This window comes from Aotus nancymaae, unplaced genomic scaffold (assembly GCF_030222135.1).
Source record: "Aotus nancymaae isolate 86718 unplaced genomic scaffold, 86718_ANA_hifiasm-v0.15.2.pri h1tg000040l, whole genome shotgun sequence".
Taxonomy (NCBI): Eukaryota; Metazoa; Chordata; class Mammalia; order Primates; family Aotidae; genus Aotus; species Aotus nancymaae.
Genome location: NW_026988454.1, coordinates 125,886,733 through 125,898,965, shown reverse-complemented (window position 1 = coordinate 125,898,965; position 12,233 = coordinate 125,886,733). Strand labels below are relative to the sequence as shown.

The 12,233-nt window shown below is 38.3% G+C and overlaps 1 protein-coding gene across 2 annotated transcripts in view; it reads right to left on the bottom strand.

Moving 5' to 3' along the window:
• The window catches only part of STK38 (serine/threonine kinase 38), a 51,485-nt gene that overhangs the window by 2,083 nt on the left and 37,169 nt on the right, over positions 1-12,233 (bottom strand). For both annotated transcript variants that reach the window (XM_064361116.1, XM_012461567.3), the window contains exons 8-13: positions 11,538-11,640; positions 10,619-10,680; positions 3,592-3,709; positions 2,094-2,217; positions 1,513-1,608; positions 436-530 (exon numbers count right to left, since the gene is read on the bottom strand). In XM_064361116.1, coding sequence (XP_064217186.1) covers positions 436-530; positions 1,513-1,608; positions 2,094-2,217; positions 3,592-3,709; positions 10,619-10,680; positions 11,538-11,640 — 598 coding nt within the window. The remainder of the gene's footprint in view (positions 1-435; positions 531-1,512; positions 1,609-2,093; positions 2,218-3,591; positions 3,710-10,618; positions 10,681-11,537; positions 11,641-12,233) is intronic.

Genomic DNA, 12,233 nt, shown 5'->3' with positions numbered 1-12,233 from the left:
ACTATTCACGGTGCTGAAGACAGCGCTCAGAAGAACATACCAGTTTCTAATTGGGAAAGCTTATTTCACTCTACGAATTTTTTACATTTTCTTGCTCATGTTCTTTAAATCTCGTATTTCTTCACGAGTATTTTTAATGTTTTATTTTCCCATTCCTGTCATTTCAGATTACCTAACACTTAGTAAATAACAAAAGAACAGATTTTTGTGACTTACCCACCCAGTGGAGCAGTCTAAACACAGGAGCTGATATTCATTTTCCATTCACCAACATTTCACCACTACCCAGCACTAGAACTGGAAAAGTACTTACAAAGAACCTGAAGAACTGAAGTTTCTCTCCATGTTCAATACCCTGATTTGTAAACATCATCCCAAAATTGGGGGTAAATAATGTGCTTATAAGGCAGCAGGAGACAATGGTGGTGGTGTTACCTGTTGGCTTAAGAATATCAGATTCTGGAAACTCATCGAAGTTTGAGGTATCATCAATGCTTTTGATTTCAATAGATATTGCAGCAGGTCTCTCTCTGCCAAGAATATACATGCCAAAAATTACTAAGTTAATAATCATATGGATCATGCCAATCAAGTTTTTCTCCAAAAAAGACCCATGGTCTGACATGATCAGACTATTCACTGGCAGGCAGCATTTATTTTCTCTGAAAAACTTACAAACACTGACCAACCAAGCCAACTGACTGTATCCAAACAAAATAAATTATGATTAAAAAAACCACTCAATCATTCATAGCTAGAAAGAAAGATAACAATAATTAAAACCTGAAGTTAATGAAACTCCCTCCAATGGCCTGTCCTGTCTACTAAAAAGGGAAACTGAACCTCTAAGTGTCCCCTTGTGCAGCGCTCTGCCCTTCTCTCACTAGAGGTGCCAACAAGGAGGATGGCTAAAAAAGTGGCAAAGGTAAAAAAAAAAAAAAATCACAAGAAGCAAATCAGAACACAATTATAAATAAATTAAAACTTCTTCACCTTCTATTTAATAACCAGGGAATGCTGAATCAGAAGGTCTGGACTATAGCAGGTGGTCTAGGCTGCTGGCTGTAGTCTACCACGCCCATCATAACAATTTTCACTTTCCCTTTCCCTCTCCACCTCCACCCCTCCAATCTTTCCTCCACACCTTTCTCCCTTCTCTATGTCCTTGTGATACCCTTCACCCTTTGGGTAGGAACAGTCCCGCTGGTGGGCTATAAGAGGTTGCTGAGTTCGAGGTAAAGGGTAATATACTTCCTAGATGCTCCCTCCACCACAGAAACCAAAGTTCACTTCGCTTTGTAAATAACTGCAAGATTCAGTGTTTTCCATGACACATGGCTGACAAAAAAACCAACGCCCAACCTTCAACACGAATGAAAATCAGGGGAAGACTCTAAATCTCTAAGAAGCTCTCTGCCCTTACTTGGCTTGCCAATGATGATCCTTCCAAATTATTATTAAGTGAACTACACACTTTCTGAAATAATTCTGAAAGTTTTTATATGGATATACCTGATATGTTCCCAGTCAACGCCTTCAAAAAAAGAGTTACTTTTGATTTCCTCAACTCCAGGAGCTCCAATTCTATGTTCCCATTCACAGCAGAATCTGGAAAAGACAGGTCTTTCAGCACACCTCAAGTAGTCTCTTCAGAAAAAGAAAAGAAAAGGAATAACTTTTTTTTTTTTTGAGACAGGATCTCACTCTGTCACCCAGGCTGGAGTCCAGCAGCACAATCATGGCTCACTGCAGCCTCAACCTCCTGGGCTCAAGTGATCCTCCCATCTCAGCCTCCCAAGCTGGGACCACAGGTTCCATCATGCTGGGCCATTTTTTTTTTTTTTTTTTAGAGGTAGGGATTTGCTGTGTTGTCCAGGCTGGTCTCAAACTCCTGGGCTCAAGTGATTCCCCTGCCTCAGCCTCCTAAAGTGCTGAGATTATAGGCATGAGCCACTATTCCCAGACTTTTTATTCTTTTAAAGAGGAATAAGAGGAAACAGAAGGCAGATTCAGGAGATAACAAAAGTTTTTAAAAAATGGAATCATTCATATTAAAAAGCTGGGAAAGAAGGTAAAGGGATGTTCTCTAATACCTCAAAATTAGATCCTTGGCTTTCTCAGAGATGGGAACTTCTGGAGGAAAAGTCAAAGTTTCTTTCCAGTTCATCACCTTCTTATATGTCTCTTGAGGGGTCTCAGAACAGAAAGGTGGGTAGCCTGCAATAAAAAAGGAGCTTCGGAGCTTTTACACCCCAGAACTTTGAATCTGACTGAGATTACTCTCTTTAACACAATTCTACATGTCTTTTTTTTTTTTTGAGACAGGGTCTCACTCTGTTACCCAGGCTGGAGTGTAGTGGTGCAATCATGGTTCACTGCAGCTTTTAATTCCTGGGCTCAAGTGATCTTCCTGCCTCAGCCTCCCCAGTAGGTGGGACTACTGATGAGCACCACCATGCCTGCTATTTTTAAATTTTTCTTTTGTAAAGAAAGTATCTTGCTATGTTGACCAGGCTCATTTTGAACTCCTGGGTTCAAGCGATCTTACTGCCTCAACCTCCCAAAGTGCAGGGATTATAGGCATAAGCCACTGTGCCTGGCCCAATTCTGTATGTCTTTAATGACTACTGGATTACTCTGTATGGCCATCCCTTCATGACACAGACAGGATTTCCACTTATCCCAGAAAATATCTAAACCTATTTTTCATTTTCCCCCAAACTCCTAGATCCAAAGTGAAATCATGCCTCTGGTACCACCAGGAAGTCAGCTAATAGGTGGAGCTGGAAAGAAAGGAGGACATAAATAGAGTTGCAGGTGTGAAAATCACCATGCCCAAAGAAGAAATGAAAAGATGAAACAATATCATTCCAGAAATATCCTTATATGGGTAAAGTATCAAATAACTTGAATAAGAAAAAAGCAAAGATTTAAAAAGTGATCACCATGCCTCTTTTTGAGAACTACAGGCAAGAAGACAAACACACACACACCGTATCACCCCATCTGCTCGCCACATGGTGTACGCCCACCTCCACAGGCATCCTTCCCATGTTCCTGAAGACAATGCAGTCAGACAAACTCACTCGGGACCACCAAGGATATACTTAATCTCCTAGTGCTCACTGGCATGTGACCACCCCCACAGATGCATCCCATAAATACAGAGATACACACCAATACAGTAAGAGGGAGAGAGGCCAGAGGGTCCCATGATTTGAAGGCTTTAACAGAGGAAGGGGGCAGCAAATTAGAAGAGTGAGTGAGGCAATGCCCAGTTAAATTGCTCTGCATACAACGGATGTTTAATAAATGCTAGTGACTAAAAGAGCTTCTAGATGGAGAAGATGAAGGTATAAGAGAAAGAAAAACATAAAAAATGATCAGCAAAGCAATTGCAGGATGCTAGTAAGCCCAAGAATGCAGTGGGATACATCTGACTGAAAGAGTTGTCATCTGTCCAAAACAATTCACTTTGAAAGACAAGGGGGGAAAGCATTTAGATCACTGCCAATTGAAACAGAGGCTGGTATCAATGTAGAAGTCTGTCATGGATGCACAGAAAAAGTCCTCTGAAACCATGCAACTTACCGATGAGCATCTCATACATGATCACCCCAAGCGACCACCAATCACAGAGCTTGTTGTACCCGGTCTGCATGAACACCTCAGGAGCAATGTAGTCAGGAGTGCCTACTGTGGAGAAGGCCTGAAACATGGACCACACATCAGGGAGGCCCAGCCAGGCAGGAGGGTGCCCAGAGTTCTGTTCTAGAAACCAAAGGCTATGAGTACCACCTGGAGCTACCCCCAAACCAAATAGGCAGCACTGCCCAGTAGCTTAATGCCAAGCTCAATTTTCCAAAGCACTTTCCAAAATAAACAATAAAGGTTTGTTAATGAGGTGGGAGACCCTTCTTAACTATATCCAAAGCCTGAGTCACTAGGCTGAAGGCATCTCTGTCATAATAACTAGTATTATAAATTTTCTGAGTACCCATTAAGTACCAGGCTCTGTGCTTCTTAACATAAATACTCATGTAATATATACATATATAATGTATATTTATTACCTCATATACATGAGTCTATTTAATCCTGACAAAACTTTTCCAAGGAGGACCTTATTAGCCTAACTTTGCAGATATAATCTGATGTTCAAAATGGCTTTGCCCAAGACCCTAGAACTAGTTAAGTGGCAGAGCCCAGTTTAGAAATTAAATATCTTACTCCAAACCATCCCTCTTTTTCATGATACATATTCTTTGATTTGACACAATCATAAAGGGAAGCTTTGATCAAAAGCTAAAGTTTTCATGTAAGTTAAATGTTTATAAATATGTATTTACCAAACTTAATTGTTTTTGTAAATAGTACTTGGAGGAAGGTTTTCTTTTTCTAAGAGATGGGGGGAGGGGTCTCCCTTTGTGGCCTAGGCTGGAGTGCAGTGACACAATCATAGCTCACCTCGAACTCCTAGGCTCAAGAGATCCTCACACCTCAGCCACCAGCATAGCTGGGACCACAGGTGCACCGCCACCATGCCTGGCTAATTTTTAAAAATTTTTTGTAGAGATGGTGTTTTGCCATCTTGCCCAGGCTGGTCTTTAACTCCTGGGCTCAAGTAATCCTCCCACCTCAGCCTCCCAAAGTGCTGGGATTATAGGTGTGAGCCACCACATCTGACCAAAGAAATATTTTCTGCATTCCAGTATTCTACTCTAACATACCAGGACTGCAAAGTGAGAAAGTACAATCAAAGCCTCCTAATGTGCTTAACATTTGAGGGCTTACCATGTGTAAGGCTCTAATCTATGTGCTTCAAATATGTAATTTTTTAAGTTATGGCTGTATTGTCTTTTAAAACATGTATTATGAAATGTTACAAACATACAGAAAAAAGGAACAGACAATACAATACAGACCCATTACCCATAATAAAGAGATTCATAATTTGCCATACTTAGATCATTTGTCTTTTCCTTTTTTTTTTTTGAGACAGAGTCTTGCTCTGTCACCCATTGCAGTGGCACGATCTCGGCTCACTGCAACCTCCACCTCCCAGGTTCAAGCAATTCTCCTGCCTCAGCCTCCTGAGTAGCTGGGTTTTCAGGCACCCACCACCATGCCCGGCTAATTTTTGTATTTTTAGTAGAGATGGGGTTTCACCATCTTGTCTAGGCTGGTCTTGAACTCCTAACCTTGTGATCTGCCTGCCTAGGCCTCCCAAAGTGCTGGGATGGCATGAGCCACCACATCCAGCCCATTTGTCTTTTTAAAATAAACAAAATATAGAAACAAAGCACTGCCTTATATATTCCCTCCCTCCCTCTCCTACTGGAGTAAAAACTACCCTGAAGTTACCATGCTGTTCTTATATACATATGCTCATAAATAACATAGCACTACTTTAATATTTAAACATTTAATAAAGGGTTTCATACTATACTGCTAATATTATTCTTCAACGATACAACTTGTTTTCCTTTTTTTGTTTGTTTTGAGACAGAGTCTAGCTCTGTTGCCCAGGCTGGAGTGCAGTGGCATGATCTCAGCTCACTGCAACCTCCACCTCCCAGGTTCAAGCGATTATCATGCCTCTTCCTCCTGTATAGCTAGGACTACTACAGGCACCTACCAAGACACCTGGCTAATTTTTTGTATTTTTAGTAGACACAGGGTTTCACCATGTTAGTCAGGCTGGTCATGAACTCCTGACCTCAAGTGATCTGCCCGCCTCAGCCTCCCAAAGTGCTAGGATTACAGGCATGTGCCACCAAATCTGGCCTTGTTTTTCTTAATATTAGTTTTGAGATTTATTTATGTAGCTCTAGTTCACTAATTTCTCTGCTGTATGCTATACTGTAATATAAATAAATCACCATAGTTTTTATCCATTCTTCTGTAATGGACAGTTACACTGCTTCCAGTGTTTCACTGTGACAAGTAACAACTGAATAAACATTATTGCAATACCTTCTTGGGCACTGTGCAAGCATTTCTCTAGAGTATAAACTAGAACTAGTATTGCTGAGTCTTGGGTTACAACCATCTCAGCTTGTATCTTCCATGTCCTCCAAAGTAGTTAGTCCTATTTAAACCAACCCCAGTGGGGATGAGGTTCTGGTGCTTCACATCTTACCAAGACTTGGCTTTGTAGGATTTTTTTATTTTTTATTTTTACCAATCTGATGAATATGAAATGGGATCTCTTTTTTTTCTTTTTAAGACATGGGGTCCTGCTCTGTCACCTAGGCTGGAGTACTCACTGCAGCCTTGAAATCCTGGCCTCAAGGGATTAGGGATTCTCCTGCCTCAGCCTCCTGAGTAGCTGGGACTGTAGGGATGTGCCAGCATGGCTGGGATCGTATTTTAATTTGCATTTCCTTGATTTCAAGTAGTGCTGAGCACATATTCATATTTTAACTAACCATCCAGGTTTTTACTGTGAATTCCTGTTCAGATCCTTTGTCCATGTTTTTTTAAGCTGTGTTGTCTTTTTTCTTATTGATTCATAGGAATCCTTTATGAATTCAGGACATTAATCCGTTTAAGATATTTATATATTGCAAATATCTTCTCCCAGTTTGAGGCTTGTTATTTTTATTGTGATTTTTTAATGAAGCAGTATTTGTTACCAAAAGTAAATATGTCACATACATACATGTGTTAATTACATACATTATCAAATTATAGTGCATAACAATGAAAATGAATACTTATGAGTTCAACTGAAGAACCAAGTAATACAAACATTATTAAATCTAAACATGTACTCCTCCCCATCTCTCCTGCCTCTCTTCTTAACCACTTTGCTGAATTTCATGTTTTGTCACTCCTGCTTTTAAAAAGAATTTTGCCAACTATCTCTAAATGAGATCTTAGTTATTTTTGAGCTTTATTAAAATGGTACCATTCTACATACAGACTTCTGCTATTAGGTTCTTCCTCTCAACTTTATGTTTCTAAAATTGATTCACACTGTCACACATAGCTACAGTTCAATTCTTTTTACTACTGTAAAATATTCTATTCTGGAATGTAACTGTTTTCCCGTGGATGGACACTGGGTTATTCCCAGTGTTATGCTATTATGAAAATGCAATAAACATTCTTCTGCATGTCTCCTAGTTCATATGTGCAGTTTCTCCAGGGCCTACGACTAGGGGTAGAATTGCAGCACTGTAGGGTGTACACATGAACTCTGAAAGGTAATTCCAAAGTAGCTTACCCTGTAGCTTGTCTTTTCATTTCTTTATGTCTTTTGATATTCAGAAGGGTTTTTTTTTCCTTAAAGTAATAAAATAAACCAATTTTTTCCTTTATGAGCTGTACTTCTTGTATCTTAAGAAATCCTTCTTTTCTTTGAGGTCATAAAAATATTGTCCTGTATTTTCTTTAAAATTTCTTAAGTTTAATTTTCCATCTAGAATTGCCTTTTGCATATACTGTAAGGTAGGGGTCCATTTTTTCCATATAGATAAGCATATATATATTAAATATAAGTACATATATTTAATATATATATTTAAATGTTGATATTAATTAACACAAATGCCAGTGTTGCTTTTTGTCTTTAAGCTTTAAAGACTGAAACGTGGATTGGGCCCTCTCCAGGAATTTTCATTCTAATCATAGAGGTAAGAAACTACAAATACCCTTTAATTTAAAGATGAGGTTTACACTACCAAAGATGAATGTAAATCTAAGCAAATCTTATTTGTTCAAAGATTTCCATTATAAAACCAGAGGTCTACTGCCAGAGGAAAAGAACTCCTTCAAGATATCAATGCATTAAAAAAAAAAACTCTTAGTATTATAAAATATAGCAAATAGCAGGCTCAAATCTATAAAGGTAAAAGTATTGCTCTTACTCCAGAAACTAGAGTCTGCCATAGAAGCTCACTCGCATTTTACCAGACTTGTTTACCACACCGTCTGTACCAGGTGTGGCCTTTCCAATCTAAGGACTGCCCCCTTCCAAAACCTTTGTTTTTTTCCACACCACGGTGTCCTCCAACTCCAACCTCATAAATCTGTACTCCAGTTCTTCCTTTTGTTGTCTGGGTATTTCAAATGTCAATGAAAGCTACCATCTAGAATAGCTCTGTTGGTTGTTAATAACCATTTCAACCATGTATGTTCTAACCTTATGATTTTGTGTCAGAGTTTTAGGAGAAATAAAGCAATTTAATTTCCTACCTAATCACTTCTGTAAATTCTACCCTAAAAAAAATAAACTGACCAAGATGGGATGCCTATCTGTCTACTACCTTTTACATCTGTGATTTATTAACTTTAAGCTGACTCATATTAATCAGTTACTGGGGGTTATCCAGGACCAAATAACAATTTAAAACATTACAATAAGATTTAAGCAGCCAAGGAATGAAACTAAAGCCTCTACTTTTTTAGTGATTTCCAATAGACTAAAAAGTAATAGGCTGGGTAGCAATTACATATGTTAGGCTTAACCTAGAGCAGTAAACTTTTATTAAGCATTAACAAATATCAATCTTCAGCTTGGTACTAGCTGAATGGGATCACTTACAAAAGGTCAAAGTAACACAGTTAATTAACATTTAGAAAACTGAGAGGTGGCTTCATTTTCTTCAAGTTATGAAAAGAAATAATACGACAATGACCTTAATTTACACTTTCCCATTTCTACTGTATAAAGTATAAAAAGGCAAGAACCTTTATCATAGCATCAGGGCCTTAAGTTTATTCAGATTTTCAAAAACATTTTTAACTATTAAATGACATTTAACTGCAAACCTGAAAACTGTGAAATTGCTTTCCTTACAGAACTACAGAAATAGTTCCTCTAATCATGACATGACCCTTTGATACATATCAAAGAGAACAAAGTGTGTCTTGGAAAATAAGGGACAATGCAAGGTACTTAAGCTTTATCCCCAAAATATGTGTTAGCACAGTAGCTAAAGGTTAAATACTGGCCTGCCCCAAAAAATAAAAATAAAAAAGAAAGAAAAGAAAAATCACTGATTCCTTACCTTTTATTAGTTTCCAAAATATAGATAAATACTAGTTTCTCAACAATGCAGGAGCTACTATTTAAGACATAACCTCTTCAGTTGAGGATCTCAACATTCACTGCACAGTAGAATCACTCAGAGTCTTTTAAAAATCAGATACCCAGACGACATCCCAGACCAACTGAATCATAATCTCTGTGGGTGGGACCTGGACATTAATATGTTCTGAAGTTCCCTAAGTGATTTTGTTGTGCAGCCAAGGTTGAAAACTACTTCTCTATGGAGAGACATAACAGAAGCATCTGACCAAATTTGTTCCTGATACTCCCTAATCCTCAACAAGATACATAAACCGTTTTTCAACCACATACAGAATGTAGAAGTTTAAAGACTAGCAGAGTTTCCAAGGAAAGGAGACTGTTTTGTGACTAACTGTACTAAATAAACTTAAGATTCCTCAAGTTTAGGTTTCAAATCAATCAAAACAAATGAAAGGCTTTCCTTTGACTCTTTCTTAAATCATCCCATAGGCTTCCATTTTCACATGTAACTGACATCCACTTTTTAGTGGCCTACTAAGAATGTTATTAAAGGTACTCCAGAGAACTGTAAATCAGTATTTTACTAGGAATTCTAACTGAAACACAGTATTTGGTAAACTTGCCAAGTTACTACTGTATATGTGGACAAACAGAAGTGCTACCATTTCTAGATAATACATGTGCATAACCATCATTCCAAGTTAGTGAGTTTCCCATTGCTGCTATTCTGCTTTCTAATGACCAAATGTTAGTTTGGCTCTACCATCATCAATTTCATTTGCTATGAGTTTCTAGCAAGCCTAAGAATGTAGTGATACACATTTCTATTATCTGGCCAATAACTTTCCAGTAACTGGACACTGGAACATGTACACTATACTTCAAACATGAACCAATTAATCAGCTATTGGTAAAAAAATAAATTCTGCCTAGACAGCAGTATTTCACTGGTAAATTTGTACTATTTAAATAACTTCCAACATACTATCAAGGTAAACACAATGTTTCTTATTTTTCAGCCTGTAGGACATAATTTTATATAGGCACAGAGTCAAATGCATACAAATTAAGTAATAAGCATTCCCCTTATATTTCTCTCCAATCTGTATAAATAAGTTCTTTCTTACATCACAAAGTGAGAAACTGTGAGGCAAATGAACTGAGGACTTGCCCTTGCCAAAGTGGATCAAAATTTTTAAAAAGTTTGAGAACTGATGCCTGAAAACTCTAGGTAGGTATTTGTACTCAGTTTTGAGAAATCTCCAGCTTAAATATAATTCTTTACCACTATAAAAATAGAGAAAAGGTGGGACAGGAAGTAAAGTTATTGTTACCAAGTTAAGAGGTCAGAATGAGGTCATCCACTGAAAATGTCACAATAAAAACCACCTAATATTACCTGTCCTCCTTCAAAAGATTCCTCTTGGTGATACCAACCTAACAACAACACTCTATTTAGGTAATCTTAAAAGCAAGGGATATGTTGCAAGTGTTTGTCAAATGCAAATTTATGTGTGTATCTTTTGAACTTATTCATACTTGGTTTGCAGCATTTCAGAAGCCACAGATATTACTTACTAGCTGACGTCTATTTCTTTTCCAGGTTTCTGCTTTCCTTTTGGAATTCATGTTCTGGAATGCTGAAAGTAGAGAATACAAGCTGCAGTCAAAAGTTGAGACCAAAATGTTTACTACTTTTTTTAGTAGGCTCTTTCAAGTCATATGAGACCCTAAAATCTTGCTTCTTTTCTACTCATACATCAAAAGCTCCAGATGACACATATCCTAGTAAGTTTACGATAAGCTCAAATCAGAGGCTGTAAAGCATTAACTTAAAGACTCATACAGACAGAGTTGTAAAAGATACTCCCATGTGAATCAAGTGGCCAGAGAGGATACAGGACTTAATCAGAATTACAGAGAATTCAGTCTCAACTAGAAGCAAGGTCCTAAAGTGGACCTAAAACAGTCACAATTTCTCAAAATTACCATCAATTTTCCAAGTTGTAGTAACTGTTATATAATCAGGGACATCTGAACTTATGATACATGATTTGACATAAGCTTTTCTAGGATGAGCTGTAATTTTACTATATAGTTGTCAACGATTTCATAGTGCTCAAGTGAAGTGACTGTCATAAACTTCTTTCTGTCATGAAGGAAAGAAGCACCCAGGACAAATCTAGCTTGGAGCTGGTCCCAGGAGTTTTTCCTCTACTACTACTGCTTGCCTGTCCCATACTCATCCCCAGTGACCTTCTCAGTAGACCTCTAAAGAAGACCCCTTTCAATATCTGCCTTCACAAACTTGGTAGCACTCATTCATTTTGCCTCACCAGACAACACAAATCACAGGCAAACCTGGGAAGGTATTTTTATTCTCTACATACCCAGGCTGTGAGAATCTCCTATCTGTCCTGCATAATTTGGTTATCAGGGAAACAGCTCTTCTAGGTCCAGTTAAAACGAAAAGGCTAACTTAATCGTTACTACTTACTGAAATCACTGGGGAGGCTGTGGTTCAGATTCCTATAAAATTCTGTCCTGTGTGCTTTTTTCAGTCCTGTGCAAAGGCCAAAGTCAGAAAGTTTCACATGGCCCTATGGGGAGGAAACAAGGTGATAGATGGATGAGTATCCTTGGAGGTAGAACAGAACATTAACTTCTGCTCCTTCCAGGATCCATTATAGTTTTACAGACAAAATACACTGCTTTTTACTATAGGAAAAATCACGTAATTGCATATAAACATTTTTAAAAACATCCCAAATCCTATTATACTAGTAAAACTATTTTCCTTTCTGCATATCATTATCTTTGGTTTTATCCAAATACTGATTTTGAAACATAGTTGACCCCTCCATAGCATCTAAAGACAATTTTACTACTATTTCTTTCTTTCTTTCTTTTTTTTTTTTTTGAGACAGAGTCTCCCTCTGTCGCCAGGCTGGAGTGCAGTGGCGTGAGCTCGGCTCACTGCAACCTCCGCCTCCTGGGTTCAAGCGATTGTTCTGCCTCAGCTCCCGAGTAGCTGGAACCACAGGCATGCGCCACCACACCCAGCTAATGTTTGCATTTTTAGTAGAGACGGGGTTTCACCATGTTGGCCGGGATGGTCTCAATCTCCTGACCTTGTGATATGCCAGCCTCGGCCTCCCAAAGTGCTGGGATTACAAGCGTGAGCCACCGCGCC